This window comes from Danio rerio, chromosome 12 (genome assembly GCF_052040795.2).
Source record: "Danio rerio strain M-AB ecotype USA chromosome 12, GRCz13ab, whole genome shotgun sequence".
In the NCBI taxonomy this organism is placed as follows: domain Eukaryota; kingdom Metazoa; phylum Chordata; class Actinopteri; order Cypriniformes; family Danionidae; genus Danio; species Danio rerio.
The window spans coordinates 44,276,815-44,294,449 of NC_141032.1; the positions used below are offsets into that span (position 1 = coordinate 44,276,815).

Consider the following 17,635-nt stretch of genomic DNA (forward strand, 5'->3'; position numbering starts at 1 on the left):
AAAAAATATAAAAACTAATTAAACACACAAAAATGATTTAAAAAGTTGAGTTTTAAAGTTTGGGTCCCTGACCTGGAGAAGGAATGTGCTCAATCTGGCAACAATTCAGAGTAGAATTGGCTCAATCTGGCAACCCTTGTGCCAGGGTGCCAGTTTTGTTGTCTTTCTGTTTGCCCTATATTTCCATCCATAGGACAGCCGCATGTTGCGTCACCACCAGCTGTGTGGATTCATGGAATAAAGATCCCGATCCAATTCTGTCACATGAATCCACATGCGGTTTATTGTGCTGGACGTGCAGAATATATATAACAGAGCGCTTTTCTCATCGACAAACACCTCGTTTTGCTCGTGGGGCGACCCATGTCTCTGGATAACACTGCGTTTCTTTATCTATCGACTGAATTTTAAGGATTTAAACGGAGGTGAATCGTCCTTTTGTTGGTGAAGGAAACAAAAATGTCGATTGAAAAGCACAGCGTGTCTGAAGAAAACCTTCAGGGTATGTAACGTTAGATATCAAAACAACTCCGGTTAACGCTCGTTTTGTGCATGTTTCTCCTCTAAACCGCACATTGTTACCCTGTAAATGCATGTTTGGGGAATATTTACAGTTACATACGTATATTAAACGATGTTCTTTCATCTCAGTCTTTTATACTAATATTTGACAAGATGAAGCAGGTGTGTGTGTGTGTGTGTGTGTGTGTGTGTGTGTGTGTGTGGACAAACCACAGAAATGACGCATGTGATCCGCAATAATAAACACCAACGCGAAGCAAACTCTGAATGCTTTGAATCGTTAATGAATCATTCTTCGGAGTCGGATCTTTTAAACAGCTCTACTACTAAATGGACGGAGAACCGACTCTTTTGAACGCATCAGATTTGGAATCGTTTCTTTTGAACTTGATTGAATACCAATGAGTCGAATTAACAAACGAATCCGAGAGGCTTTAAATTATATTTACTAATAACTATTTCCAAAACGGGATAATAATTTAATCTATTAAGCTTAAAAACAAGTTAACGTATTGCAATACAACATGTAATAAAACAAATAAACTTAAGGAAACGACATGTTTGATTGTTTGTGGTCAGTTCATATTTTAAGTAAATATTAATTAACACTGTTGTATGTTATTATGTAAGCTTAATATTTTTTAACATAAAATATTATTTGGGGTATGTATTGGACCACTGCATGACGCAAAGAATCATTCAACCATTGTTCTTGGAAATGAACCGCCTGAAAGAATCGATTCACAGAAAGGAGGCGGATACCGCGTCTGAATTCTACAGAGGTGGGGATTGAACAGCCTGTTTTCATTGGATGATGTCAGAAAAAAATGACCCGACATAATGAGCTATTTATAGCCAGAGCTTTGTTTATTTTCCTCAGGCTCATGGGTTGAGTCTCAAGTGCAGGCATGTTCTGTGTTTATCTGGATTTTCTGGCTACTGTGTCATGATCACTGATTCATTCCCAGCCTAGTTTTCAATGTCAAGTAAATCGAATATTATAAACAGGTTATGACATGTTGTTATGCTTGCTATACTTTGATTCTCAGGAAAGATAAAGGCATGAAAAGTGCTCGACATTTTATGAACTGCAACAAATATTTACCTTTAAAGGGACACTCAAAATTAAAATTTGTGTTATATTACCTTGACTCCATCAAAGATAATGATGACTCCTCATTAAAGAAAATGTGGTCATTATTGAATCCTAAGATATAAAGCCAGAAAAAATCTGCAGACATTTTTTATTTTTTTGCAGCAAATTTAAAAATAAAATAATACACTTTTAACTTTTATTTAATGTTTACAATGCAAATCCAATTAGATCTACTTATATGGTAAACAAAGCAAGTCTCTCCTATAATATATTTACTCAAAGACAGAAAATATTACTTTACAAACTGTATTGTTAATGAATCATATCAACATTTTAATATTACTGTTATTATAATTACAATAATATTACTGAAATTAATTTAAAACCTGCATAAATATAAAATTACACACATTTACACATAGACTCGATGGGCTAAATATATGCAGAAATCTGCAGATTTCTGCGGATGCAGATTACATGTGGGCCTAGATATAAGTAAACAGCTACCAGAATTTGGAGAGTCAAAACAATACATTCAGGCAAAACAAAATGAATACCTCTCTGTAAACATTGAGGCCTTATGAGGTGAAATTATTTTCTTTGCCATTTAAAAAAACTACTTTCAACTGCTAGATGGAGGCCTGTTGTGGTCCTGACGTGCAAATCGGTCATCTGACCTAGGCATAGGGGTGAAAGAATAATCAAACTGTCTAGTAACTGGTTCTCTTCGAAGTTTCCCTCTGGATAGCTGACGCTTGCTGGTCAAGCAGTTTAATCTGGTAAAGCCAATGACCAGAGGCCTTGGGGCCGATACAGACTCAACATATTCTCAAACTTTAAATGGGTAAAAGGCCCGGCTCGCCTAGTGGTCCATTGATGGGTGCATCCGAATTTGCCTACTACTCAGTAGGTAATGGATGTTCTATATAGTATGAATGCGAGGAGTATGAATGGAATTCAGACGTACTACATCCGCCATTTGTCATTATCATGTGACCTCATATTGCATCACTTCACTCACATTCAGGAATTCTCTTACATGACATTATGGGATAGCGTATCATCCATTGGATGTGCACTTCAGAATCTCACTGGAAGTAGTAGGTTCTCCAGGTGCTTCTCTAAATTTGGACATAATACTCGGCTCGCATACTGTTTTTAATGTTCTATATATAGTGCGGAAGTATGCAATTTCTGACATTATCAAGGAATAACATACCTTGGAAAATTGCAACTGACTAATCAGAATCGAGTATTCCAGACTGCCATTTAAATACAAGAACCATATTAAATGTAAATGTATTTAGCAGTTGTTATCAAGGAATAACTCACCCTTGAATGTCATAACTGACCAATCAGAACCGAGTATTCCAGACAGCTGTTTAAATAGAAGAACTATATTAGATGTAAATGTATTTAGTGGTTGTTATCAAGGAATAACATGCCTTGTAATATCATGACTGACCAATCAGAATCTAGTATTCCAGACAGCTGTTTAATAATAAGAACCATATGAAATGTAAATGTATTTAGCGGCTGTTATCATGGTATAACATACCTTAAAATATCACAACAGACCAATTAGAATTGAGTTTTCTAGACTGTTGTTTATTTACAAGGACCAAATTAAATGTAAATGTATTAAGCGGTTGTTATCAAGGAATAACTTAGCTTTGAATGTCATGACTGAGCAAACAGAATCGAGTATTCCAGACAGCTGTTTAATAATAAGGACCATATGAAAAGTAATGTATTTAACGGTTGTTATCAAGGATTAACATGCCTTGTAATATCATGACTGACCAATCAGAATCTAGTATTCCAGACAGCTGTTTAAATACAAGGACCATATGAAATGTAAATGTATTTAGTGGTTGTTATCAAGGAATAACTCACCCTTGAATGTCATGACTGACCAATCAGAATCGAGTATTCCAGACAGCTGTTTAAATAGAAGAACTATATTAGATGTAAATGTATTTAGTGGTTGTTATCAAGGAATAACATACCTTGGAATGTTGCGACTGACCAATCAGAATTGAGTATTCCAGACTGTTGTTTATTTACAAGGACCAAATTAAATGTAAATGTATTAAGCGGTTGTTATCAAGGAATAACTTAGCTTTGAATGTCATGACTGACCAATCAGAATCGAGTATTCCAGGCAGCTGTTTAATAATAAGGACCATATGAAATCTAATGTATTTAGCGGTTGTTATCAAGGAATAACATGCCTTGTAATATCATGACTGACCAATCAGAATCTAGTATTCCAGATAGCTGTTTAAATACAAGGACCATATGAAATGTAAATGTATTTAGGGATTGGTATCAAGAAATAACATACCTTGTAATATCACGACGGACCGATCCGAATAGAGTTTTCTAGACGGCTGTTCAATAACAAGGACCATATTAGATGTAAATGTATTTAGTGGTTGTTATCAAGGAATAACTCACCCTTGAATGTCATGACTGACCAATCAGAATTGAGTATTCCAGACAGCTGTTTAAATAGAAGAACTATATTAGATGTAAATGTATTCAGTGGTTGTAATCAAGGAATAACATACCCAGGAATGTCACAACTGACCAATCAGAATTGAGTATTCCAGACAGCTGTTTAAATACAAGGACCATAATAAAACAAGGATGTTATTTGGCTTTTCTTTCAGGTTCTTGGGTGGAGCTGCATTTTAATAATGGAGGAGGCAGCTCTTCTAAAGCAGCCACGGATGAACAGTCAGCTAGCACGGCCCCGAGCGGAGACCTGGAGAAGATGCTTCTGGATGCTCAGCACGAGTCGGGTCGGAGCAGCTCCAGAGGAAGCCTACCATGTGACAGGTCAGCACAAAAACTTCAAATGTATTATAAGATTACAGGATGTGCATGGTGAAATGATTATATTATTGTTATTTATTTTTTTTTACCAGTCCTCCAAGATCCCAGACTCCTTTGCACTTGCGCAGGGGCTCCGAGGTCCACAGCTCTGGGGAAAAAACCAGCTCACAGGTAAATATTAATAGGATTTAATTAAAAATATGTTTGTATTTAAAGGGATAGTTTACTCAAAAATGAAAATTCTGTCATCATTATTCCCCCTAACTTGTCCTGTTGAACACAAAAGATAGGAAAAACAAATACTATGGAAGTCAATGGTTACCAGTTTCTAAAATTCCTCAGCATCTTTCTTTGTGGAAAAGAAAAGAAAGGAAAAAAGAAAACTTTTTCTAACAAGTCAGGGGTGAGAAGATGACAATAGCTTCCTGAGAGTGAGTATAGGTTGCTTTTAAAAAGTTTTGCTGACTGGTGTGATATGAATTGTCTTAAATTAAACACTAGTAAGACCAAACAAATTATTGTTGATTTTAGTAGACATCCATCACAAGCGCTGCCCGTAATTATACACGAGTCAGAAATTGAGATCGTTTCGTCATATAGGTACCTGGGTGTATATTTGAACAACAAGCTCGATTGGTCTGAAAACACAATCCAGGTGTATAAGAAGGGTCAGAGCCGCATTCATTTATTAAGACGACTGAGGTCCTTTGGTGTGTGTCAGACACTGTTAAAAACTTTTTATGACTCTGTGGTGTCTTCTGTGATTCTGTATGCTGTAACCTGCTGGGGAGGGGGACTGTTGGAGAAGGAGAAAAACAAATTAAATAAGCTGATAAAAAGGGCAGGTTCTGTTGTGGGGTGTGCACTACCTACCATAGAAGAGATTGCACAGGATCGAATGCTGGACAAATTTGTTAGTATAATGAACCACGATAGTCATCCCCTTTTTGATACAGTCCAAGCGTGTGCAAGCTCTTTTAGTACAAGATTAATTCAACCCCGGTGCTACAGAGAAAGATACAGGAAGTCTTTTTTTACCAACAGTGATCAGATTGTATAACCAAAGTCATACCAGATGAATTGTGCTGAACTTGAATTAGATATTAGATATGTAAAAGTGTTTACTCGTTGTTTTTGGAACCAAGGTGTGCAGTATGAAATGTAATCTTATTATTGTTTTTATATGTATGTAACTTATTTATCTATTTTTAGTATGGAGAGCTTTGCTGTGACATGTGAATTTCCCTCCGGGGATTAATAAAGTCAAACTAAAACTAAACAGACACATACAGACCTTTCCGGAAAATTACCGGCAATTTTCCGGAAAGGTCTGTATTTGTGAACAGGCCCTTTTCGAAAATACCGATATATTCGTTTTGGCTATTTTCTGGAAAGAGAAGTTGTAACATTACCGGTAATTTGCAGAAATGCTGCGCTTTGTGAACGCAGAAGAAAGAATGCCGAAAAGAGCGCGTGCACATCTAAAACGTGCAGACGTGAGACGTCTACTTTAGCCAATCAGAACACTCAAACGCATTCACGTCCACGCGGTTTATGAGAACAAAAGCCTGTGAATATATTTCCAGACACATTTAGCTGCTAGATATTAGTCAGATAACATTTATATGCTCCTTCTTAATGCCAACTGTGTAAAAAGATATCGATAAAATACTTATGATAAACCGCTGTTTGTTTACCTTCAAGCTCCGACGCTTGTGCATGTAAAGCAGCCGACGAGCTCCAGCACACACACATATTACAAACATCTTGACATGTGAAAGTGTTCCTCCATATGTTTTCATCCAAGTTGTTAACAATACTTATCCATCCACAGAGTTTGTAATGAATTCAGATTTGTACAAATACAAGCGCAGCCATTCAGAGCTCATTTCTGCTTAATGATGCCAGAATTTACCGGTATTTTTGGAATAAGTGTGTGAACGGTCTTCTCCTGAAAAAAATCCGTATCATCCTCGCCTGTGTGAACAGTGCTTTTTTGAATTTACAGGTTAAGTCGTTCCGGAAATTTTCCAGATATTTACTGGTATCACTGTGTGAAAGGGGCTTTTGTTTTTATTTTTTGAGTGAACTATCACTTAATTATTTTCTAATTAAAGGTGAACTACTGTTTTCATGTACACTTTACATCATCCTAAATTTGTTTTCGGTCTTATTCAAGTCAGAGGAAGACTATTTGGAGAGGAGAAAAGAGGTGGAGATCCTGATGAAGAAAAATGCTGATTGGATCTGGGACTGGTCGAGTCGCCCAGAAAACCTGCCACCCAAGTATATAAACCCAAAAGATATATACAGTGCCTATAGGAAATCATCATACTTATTTAAAACAATGACTTAAATTGTCAATTAACCTGCAATCAAATCACGTCCCAAATAACTATCAACTTTTGTAGCCTTCTCCTCATCTGTGCCTTTCTATGACTTTATTCTGAAGGTCTTTCGAAAGCAGGGTGTAATGTGAGTAAAGGTATAGATTTTCACAGGGTCTGATGACTTTCTATAGTCACTGTAAATGAACACATGCAGTTGAAGTCAAAATGATTAGCCCTCCTGTGAATGTATTGTTCAAAGATTTCCCAAATGATGTTTAATGGAACAAGGGATTTTTCACGATATTTTCTATAATATTTTTTCCTCTGGAAAAAAGTCTTATTTGTTTATTTCGGCTAGAATAAAAGCAGTTTGTAATCATTTTACAGTCAATATTATTAGCCCCCTTAAGCAATATTTGTTTTCAATTGTCTAAAGAACAAACCACTGTTATACAATGACTTGCCAAATTACCCTGTAGGGATAGTTTACAGAATGAGCAGTCTGACAGATGAAGAAGAACCGGAGTCAGAGATTCAAATAAATAAATGAAGTTTACTGAAGATAGTTTGCAGTTTTATCAAAGATTCCATTCAGAAGGACATCGGGAGAGAGAGAGGTCTCCATGACCCATGACCTGGTTTTTGTGTGTCTCCTGAAAACAAAGTTAAAATAGACAGGCAAAGAGAGGAGCAAGTACACTGAAGATTCTTACATAAAGCAGTGTGTTACTTATTCATTGGTTCAAATCATTTTCAAAGTTTAATACTCATTCAAATGATCAAATAATTATATTTAATAAAAATAATGAGGAACAGGATGATGAGAAAAGGATAATCGTTGATCCATGCTGAGACGGATTGGAAGGCATAAATCCGAATCCTTCAACCCTAACTTGCTTAATTAACCTAGTCAAGTCCTAGTTATATCTAGTAATATATTATGTCCTGTCATCATGGCAAAGATAAAAGAAATCAGTTATTAGTAATGAGTTATTAAACTATTATGTTTAGAAATATGTTGATAGAAATTGGGAAAAAAAATACAGAATCAGAATGAGCTTTATTGCCAGGTATGTTCGCACATACGAGGAATTTGTTTTCGTGACATAGCTTCTACAGTGCAACAGAATTAAAAAGACAGGACAAAAAAAAAAAGATATAATAAATATATAAAAAAGCAGTAAGTTGTGAATGCAAATATACAAATAGAAGTGTATGTAGAGCTATATTACTATATACAATGTTATATATGCAGCTGTTATGTGCAAAGTGGCATGTAAAGTGTGTTGTCAAATAACTGTATATGTGTATAAACGTTTATGGCAAGTAGTGATGTTGGTTCCACAATTATTATTATCAAGTGTTCATGAGATGGATTGCCTGAGGGAAGAAACTGTTTCTGTGTCGGGCTGTTCTGGTGCGCAGGGCATACAGAGGAAAATAATTCAGAAGGGCTAATAATTCTGACTTCAAATGTACTTATACAAATATAAAGTACCTGGATCTCCGCATAGCTGTAAGCAAGTGGTGTGTTTTGCAGGGAGTTTCTGCTGCGGCACCCGAAGCGCTCCAGCACACTCAGCATGAGGAACACCAGTGTGATGAAGAAAGGAGGAATCTTCTCTGCTGAGTTCCTCAAAGTCTTCCTGCCCTCTCTGGTCCTCTCACACATCCTCGCTGTGGGTCTCGGGTAGGCACATTTAAGTGAGCCAAAATTACACAGTTAAGCAAGCCAAAATGAACGGCAAAATTAAACGTCTCATATTTGACCTGCACACTAGTAATATAGTTATTAATGTTACACATTCATTTTATATACAGTTAGTCAGAATTATTAGCCCCCCTGTTTATTTTATTCCCCAATTTCTGTTTAACGGAAAGAAGATTTTCTTACATTTTTAAATAAAATAGTTTTAATAACTCGTTTCTAATAACAGATTTATTTTATCTTTGCCATGATGACAGTAAATAACATTTGGCTAGATATTTTTCAAGACACTTCTATACAGCTTAAAGTGACATTTAAAGGCTAAACTAGGTTAGGCAAGTTATTGTATAATGATGGTTTGTTCTGTAGACTATCGAAAAAAAAAAAAAGCTTAAAAGGGCTAATAATTTTGCCCCTGAAATGGCTTTTAAAAAATTAAAAACTTCTTCTATTCTAGCCGAAATTAAACAAATAAGGCTTTCTCCAGAAGAAAAATTATTATCAGACATACTGTGAAAATGTCCTTAATCTGTTAAACATAATTTTGGAAATATTTAAATAAAATAAAAATCAAAAAATCAAAAGGGGGCTAATAAAATTGACTTCAACTGTATGTTAAAGCTTTGGTATTTTGATTTATTAAATGAAAATTCATTCATTCATTTTTTTGTCGGCTTAGTCCCTTTATTAATCCGGGGTCGCCACAGGGGAATGAACCGCCAACTTATCCAGCAAGTTTTTACGCAGCGGATGCCCTTCCAGCCGCAACCCATCTCTGGGAAACATCCACACTCACGTTCACACACACACTCATACACTACGGTCCATTTAGCTTACCCAATTCACCTGTACCTCATGTCTTTGGACTGTGGGGGAAACCAAAGCACCCGGAGGAAACCCACGCGAAGGCAGGGAGAACATGAAAACTCCACACAGAAACGCCAACTGAGCCAAGGTTCGAACCAGCGACCCAGCGACCTCCTTGCTGTGAGGCGACAGCACTACCTACTGCGCCACTGCCTCGCCTTAAATGAAAATTAATAATGAAAATATTTTTTTAGGGTTTTAGCTTATTAATAGTCCTGGTTGTTTCTTTAAATTGAAGTAAAATTAAAATATACATAAATAAAACTTGATAAAAATAGATACAAAGAAAAACCATATATATATATAAACTACCTGACAAAAGTCTTTCATCATCGATCCCAGTTGTAAGATTTGGAAAAGTAGCAGAAGGTACATTTTTCCTGTTGAACTGCATCCCAATCATCACAAATACTGCAGAAGACCTATTGGAACCGGCATGGAAACAAGATTCTCACAGAAATCAGTCAAGTTTGGTGAAGGAAATATTATGGTTTGGAGTTACATTCAATATGGGGGTGTGTGAGAGATCTGCAGAGTGGATGGCAACATCAACACTCTGAGGTATCAAGACATTTGTGCTGCCCATTGCATTACAAACCACAGGAGAGGGCAAATTCTTCAGCAGGATAGCGCTCCTTCTCATACTTCAGCCTCCACATCAAAGCTCCTGAAAGCAAAGAAGGTCAAGGTGCTCCAGGATTAACCAGCCCAGTCACCAGACATGAACATTATTGAGCATATCTGGGGTAAGATGAAGGAGGAGGCATTGAAGATGAATCCCAAAGAATCTTGATGAACTCTGGGAGTCCTGCTTGAACGCTTTCTTTGCCATTCCAGATGACTTTATTAATCAGTGATTTGAGTCATTGCAGAGACGTATGGATGCAGTCCTCCAAGCTCATGAGAGTCATACACAATATTCATTATTTTACTTACACTGCAGCATGACTTTATATTATATACTGTACATTATTTCTGTTAAGTGAGAAGACTTTTGTCTAAACAAACTCAGACCTTACTGTCCTATTAAAATAATTAAAAATCAAGGCATGATCATATTTTATTTTGGTAAAATAAGCGTAATCTAGAGGCCTTTGCCTTTCATATAAGCCACTTCCAATACCAAATGATCAACTAGAAGTCCAGTTATTATGTGTTGTTCCTAAAACTTGGATTGGCAACAAAACTTTTGTGTGCATACACACACACAGTGCTCAGCATATATGCGTACACCCCTCACAAAACTTATTTAAATGAATATTTTCTATTCACCTTATTCTTCGCCGACGAGTGGGCGCAGCCATTTAAATATTTTGGGCTCGAGACCTAAGTTCTCATTCACTTCCATTAATTTTTAGACATTAAAAACTGCTCGTTTTGCTGTTTGATGTTGCAAACTGATATTTTCTTCTTATATTAGTCTACTTGGTCTGTATAGTCAAGCTAACATTTGTTTGTACAAAAAGTAGTTTGACCGTTTTCTGCCATTTATTATTCTATTATTCTATTTATTACTCATTTATTATTATTATTATACTAGTCATTTCTCCCATAGGCGACTGAATCGGAAGTTCTAAAACAATCGCGAAAACAGGCGCACTTCCGCATTTTAGAATAAGGTCAATAGGATGCTTTACAATATTATATCTGAACATATACGTTAGAATAGCCAGTACTGAAGCCAAATCTGGAGCTTATCTAACAAAATAACTCACGATAACCCTCCAAAAAGTAAACCCAAATTTATGTTCGAAAAAATGACTAAACACAAATGTAAAAATAAGAAAAGAAATCAAGAGAAGCGAAAAATTGAAAAATTTAGTTGAAATTTTGTAGGGTGTAATTTTTATTTTATTTTTTGCTTGAATTTGCTTGAATCTTTCAATTTCTAAATATGCTTGATGACTAAAATTATATTTTAATACATATATCTGTATAATAAATCTGTTTAAATGCACCAAAATACATTGCCTATATTCACAGAAATATTGATAAAAATATTCATTTTCAAAATAAGGGTGTACTTAACTATGCTAAACACTTTGTTTTCTATATACTATTAATCATATCTAGGGACCAGAGTATTTGTGTACTTGTGGATGGTTTTTAATTGACTAAAACACAACAGCCACACCCTTTCAACCTCAAAGCAATGAGGATGTACATTGTTTTAAGCCTCATGTTAATCTATATCTGTATACTAATAGCAGCACATAAAGGAGTATTTTTAGCCCAGCTCATGTGGGTCAGCAATGGATGCTCTCTGCGTGCTGGAATGCATGCTAGTGTACTCTGCAGGGGTTAGCATGACTTAGCAGTTTTCCACTGATAGCTCACAGCTCTGCTGACGCTAACACAAGTCCACTGATTTACAACCACTCTCAAAAGCAGCAGGAGAATGGAAAAATGAACCTGCAGGAGAAACCTGGAGCTGAACAAATACTAGAGATCAAGCTAAAAGAGTTGAAGTCGAAATTATTAGCGCTTTTTTAAAAATTTCCCAATTAATGTTTAACAAAGGAAGAAATTTTTTACAGTATTTCCTACAATATTTTTTCTTCTGGAGAAAGTCTTATTTGTTTTATTTCGGCAAGAAAGCAGTTTTTGATAAAAAAAAATAAAAATAAAAATGATTTTAAGGTATTTTTAATATTATTAGCCCCCTTTTGATAAAAAAAAATGATTTTAAGGTATTTTTAATATTATTAGCCCCCTTTTGATAAAAAAAAAAAAATGATTTTAAGGTATTTTTAATATTATTAGCCCCCTTAAGCAGTATTTATTTTGATAGTCTATAGAACAAACCATCAAACAATGACTTGCCTAATCACCCTAACCTGCCTAGTTACCCTAATTAACCTAGTTAAGCCTTTAAATGTCACTTTAATTTTTATAGAAGTGTCTTGAAAAATATCTAGACATATCATTTATTGTCCAAAGGAATAAGCAAATGGTCAGATTTTATTGAAGATTACCTTAAACATTTTTTTTTTCAGTGGATTAATTTGTATGGATTAATTGTTAGTTCTGGAGGGCCGGTGTCCTGGGTAGTTTAGCTCTAACTTGCTTCAACACACCTGCCCGGTAGTTTCTACTATATCTAGTAAGAGCTTGACTAGCTGATTCAAGTGTGTTTGATTAGGGTTAGAGCTAATCTCCCCAGGACCCCGGCCCTCCAGGACAGAGTTTGGACACCGCTGACCTAAAAAATAACAATGTGCGCTAGCAAGATAAACATTGTTCATTTTGATTTCACACAGACTTTAAACAGATAGACAGAGTCTTTAATCTCAGTGCATTAGTAATGATAGTTCACGCCTTCTCGCATAGACCATTTTCACTCAGAAATTTAAATTCAATATATTGTTTTCTTTGAGCAAGTAAACAAGATGATTCTCACATCATTTAAGCAAACACACTAGGCTACAAGATCCAGCTCTTAAAAGTCATGTGAACAAATGTTCTCTGTGTTTCTCACGGCCTCGTTTCAATCACTTCAAAATTTTTGTTTTTCACTAACCACGCATAAACGTTTCTTTCTTAAAAACAAAAACACATATAAACATGCTGCTTCGGTATTATTGTAGCTCAGCTTGTGCTGTTTACAGTGTTATCACACTTTAGCCATTAATATGTTTTTAAGATACTGAAAACAACACAAATGTCAGTGCATGTCAAAACTTCTCCACGGCCCCAAAACACCCTCAGACCCCAGAGAGTTAACTGTTGGTAAATTTTCCCAGTACTGGCATCCGCTGTGTAAAACATATGCTGGAATAGTTGGCAGTTCATTCCACTGTGGCAACCCCTGATAAATAAGGGACTAAGCCAAACAAAAATGAATGAGTGAATCCAATAGAGCACCTTCGGGATGTGGTGAAAAGAAGATTCGCATCATGGATGTACAGCCGACAAATCTGCAGGAACTGTGTGATGCTATCATGTCAATATGGAGCAAAATCTCTCCAGAATATTTCCAGTATCTTGTTGAATCTATGCCACGAAGGATTAAGGGAGTTCTGAAGGCAAAAAGGGGTCCAACCTGGTACTAGTAAGGTGTACCTAATAAAATGGCCAGTGAGGGTATATTAAGGGTAAAAAAAACTGCCAATACATTTTATGTTATATTACAGACTTGCATGTCTCTATAGATTATTTTCTTTTATACATGATATTATTTCAAGGGACTAATCTGAAGGATAACGAATGAATCAATGTTTAGAAATGTGGTGAAACTAAGATCTGCTTACCTTTAAACAGAAATTTTGGGAAACTAATAAACAGGGAGCCTAATAATTCTGATTTAATTTATCAATCCATCATGCATACTGAATGTTTGACAAGCTCTTTCTCTTTGTAGGGTGTACATCGGAAGGCGTTTTACTACTTCTGGCACCTTCTGAGGGAGCAGGAAAAGCCACGAGAGAGGAAGACAAACCTCACATCCGCACATCCACCATCTCAGCTGCTTTATCGTGATTCAGAGCTCATGTAGACGCAAAAAGAACGAGGTCACATGACACACTTCCTCTGCCTCGCTTCCCCCTCGTGTATTAACACTGGCCTTTCCCATAATTCCTCCCAAATCCACACATAATGCCAGTCCATTCCAGGGAACGCCATGCTATAGGCATATAAGAACACGCCGGCTAGATTTAGATCTCATTCATTTCGTATTTATTCGGTAAAAAAATACTACGTGAGGATCATGAAATAAGTGGATTAAAGTGGATGCAGGAGCTTCGGAAACGTGAAACTTAAGACTGTTAACTGGTAGGAAATCCGACTTTCTGCCCAACACTGTGAAAAAATATCCGTAAATTGGCAGTTTTCTGTATTTTGTGATTCATGTTTTTTTTTTTTTTACCATTTAAATCACATTATGAGATTCTTCTGACAAGTTTTAAGCTTAAAAAGTTGGAAAAAGTGACTTTTGTTTTTACATTTTTAATTGTTTAAAATGATTTGTTATCTGGGTTGACTTACCGGCCACTTTATTAGGTACACCTGTCCAACCGCTTGTTAACGGAAATTTCTTATCGGCCAATCACATGGCAGCAACTCTATGCATTTAGGCATGTAGACAAGATCAAGACGATCTGATGCAGTTCAAACCGGACATCAGAACGGGGAAGAAAGATGATTTAAGCGACTTTGAACATGGCATGGTTGTTGGTGCCAGACGGGCTGGTCTGAGTATTTCAGAAACTGCTGATCTACTGGGACTTTCACACACAACCTTCTCTATTTACAGAGAATGCTCCGAAAAAGAAAAAATATCCAGTGAGCGGCAGTTTTGTGGGTGCAAATGCCTTGTTGATGCCAGAAGTCAGAGGGGAATGGCCAGACAGGGTTTAGCTGATCGAAAGGCAACAGTGACTCATATAACCACTCGTTCCAACCGAGATATGCAGAAGAGCATCTCTAATTGCAGTCAACCTTGAGGAGGATGGGCTACAGCAGCAGAAGAACACACCGGGTGTCACTCCTGTCAGCTAAGAACAAGAAACTGAGGCTACAACTCACACAGGCTCACCAAAATTGGACAATAAAGATTGGAGAAACGTTGACTGGTCTGATGAGTCTCGATTATTGCTGCGACATTGGGATGGTAGGGTCAGAATTTGGTGTCAAAACCATGAAAGGATGGATCCATCCTGCCTTGTATTAACGGTTCAGGCTGGTGGTGGTTGTGTAATAGTGTGGGGGATATTTTCTTGGCACACTTTGGGCCCATTAGTACCAATTGAGCATCGCTTCAATGCCACAGCCTACCTGAGTATTGCTGTTGATCATGTCCAACCCTTTATAAGCAGTGTACCCATCTTCTGATTGATACTTCCAGCAACATAACACGCCATATCATAAAGCGTGAATCATCTCAGACTTTTCTTGAACATGACAATGAGTTTACTGTACTCAAATGGCCTCCACAGTGACCAGATCACAATCCAATAGAGCACCTTTGGGATGTGGTGGAACGGAAGATTTGCATCATAGACGTGCAGCCGGCAAATCTGCAGGGACTGCGTAATGCTATCATGTCAAAATGGACCAAAATCTCTGAGGAATATTTGCAGTATCTTGTTCAGCAGTTCTGAAGGCAAAAGGGGGTCCAATCCAGTACTAGTAAGGCGTACCTAATAAAGTGGCCGGTGAGTGTATACTACAGTACAAAAACCTTGTAATAAACTGCCAGTACATTTTCTGTTATCTTACAGACTTATTTCTCTATATGTTACTTCTTAACCATTATCTTAAGCTACTAAAATGTCAATGAAAGTCTGCAGACTTTCGGAAGTCGACAGAATAGACCAGTGGTCACCAAACTTGTTCCTGGAGGGCTGATGTCCTGCAGATTTTTGCTCAAACCCTAATCAAACACACCTGAACAAGCTAATCAAGCTCTTACTTGGTATACTTGAAACATCCAGGCAGGTGTGTTGAGGCAAGTTGGAGCTAAACCCTGCAGGGACACCGGCCCTCCAGGACCAGGATTGGTGACCCCTGGAATAGACGGAAAAACAAAATACAGGAACACCGTTAATTAACAGATATTTTTAACAGTGCATATCAAAACAGGGATTTTATTTATTGAATGCTAAATCTTTATATTTAATGCACAGGACTTGATTTACCTCGTCAAAAGCACCGTTTACACCAAATAAAAACCATTTGCTTTGGGAATCAGGCTGTACACAGTATTACACAAAAAGCAACCACCCCTAAGTAAATGCTAGCCAAAATCTACCAAATCAGCACTTATCTGAATGTCAACTGAAATCAAAATGTACTTCAAGGCTAACTTGAGAGATTTCATTAATGTTGAATTGGGTTTGCTCACCTGAACTGCAGAAGTTCTTCTGTTTTTTTTTTTTCCTAAATGGTCAGGGTTCCAGCCCAAAGATTGCCTTATATAAAACTGTCAATGAATCAGGCAGGAGAAAAAGGGAAATTGTGTAAATTTGTGCATGTTTTGTAGCGTTTAGAAATCGTGTTGTGTGTACGTGTTCATTTAGTGGTTTTGTATTAACAGAGGGAATGAGCTGAAATAAATGTCTGCCCGCTACATAGTGCTTCCTTTGGATTTTGTCTTGCTTTTATTAAGAAATGAATGCATGAATTAAACCAGAGGTGCTCAACCCTGTTCCTGGAGATCAACCTTCCTGCAAAGTTCAGCTCCAACCCTGATCAAACACACCTGAACCAATTAATGAGGACCTGAACAGCACTTGATAATTACAGGCAGGTGTGTTTGATATTGCAACTGAAATCTGCAGGGAGGTCGATCTCCAGGAACAGGGTTGGTCATGCCTGAATTATACTTTAAACACTGTTAAACTCTGAATTAAACACTTTACAATAAGGTTGTATTAGTTAATGTTAGTTAACGCATTTACTAACACGAACAAACAATGAACCCTACATTTACTACAGTATTTGTTCATGTTAGTTAACGCTAACGCTAGCTTTGTTTAGGTGGGAGTGTTGGGGAAGGGAAAGTGGGATGGGAGTTTTCGGTTCGAGCATGCGCTGATTTTCACAGAGGCAAAACAACACAGACGCAGGGGAGAAGGACAGTGACTGTTTACATGAACATCAGTAATCGACTTGGCAAATTTTATTTTGTCAACTTTAACTGCAGTTTGGCTCTTTCACTTTCATTCAGGAACATTTCCTGCATGCCCCGTGGCAAGCGAGATATTGGATGCGAGGAACTGCTGGAAGAGTGCAGTTTTAATGGAAAGTTTGATATCGCACGGCGAATAGGAGAGAAAAAAAAAAACCTCCGCATTTCTTGGTAACTTAAATGCACTCGGTAGGTAGTGTCAGAAAGCCATGTGTGTGTGTTATTGTGGTCACAAAATGAGGCGAAAATCCTAGACGACAGTACTTGTTTAATTGTGGTGTTTACATGTTTACACTCAGAGCAGCATTTACAGCGGATCTTTCAGTCTATAATATTGTATATTATACCACAGGGAACAGTGCATGGCATAGTATAAACCAGTGTTTCTCAACCACGTTCCTGGAGGACCACCAACACTGCATGTTTTGGATGTCTGCTTTGTCATAGCCTTTACAGGTCTTTCAGTCTCTGCTAATGAGCTGACGATCTGAATCAGTTGTGCTTGGTTAATGAGACCAGGGAAAATGTGCAGTGCTGGTGGTCCTAAAGGAGCATGGTTGAGAAACACTGGCTTAAACCATAATGTAATGCACTTGGCATTTAATATGAAGTCTGACAAGTTGGCCATGTTCAGAGTAGGT

At 37.1% G+C, this 17,635-nt stretch overlaps 1 protein-coding gene across 15 annotated transcripts; it reads left to right on the forward strand.

Moving 5' to 3' along the window:
- Window positions 1-143: 143 nt before the first annotated feature.
- On the forward strand, window positions 144-16,433 carry bnip3 (BCL2 interacting protein 3). Of its 15 annotated transcripts, none has more exons than XR_015503301.1 (8): window positions 144-502; window positions 4,294-4,462; window positions 4,552-4,630; window positions 6,639-6,745; window positions 8,330-8,479; window positions 13,725-14,340; window positions 15,514-15,696; window positions 15,854-16,433. XR_015503301.1 is itself a non-coding variant. In XM_087274714.1 (6 exons), the coding sequence occupies exons 2-6, from the start codon at window positions 4,398-4,400 to the stop codon at window positions 13,765-13,767; spliced, it is 444 nt and encodes a 147-aa protein (XP_087130840.1). In that variant the 5' UTR covers window positions 144-3,096; window positions 3,317-4,397; the 3' UTR covers window positions 13,768-16,433.
- Window positions 16,434-17,635: the final 1,202 nt, after the last annotated feature.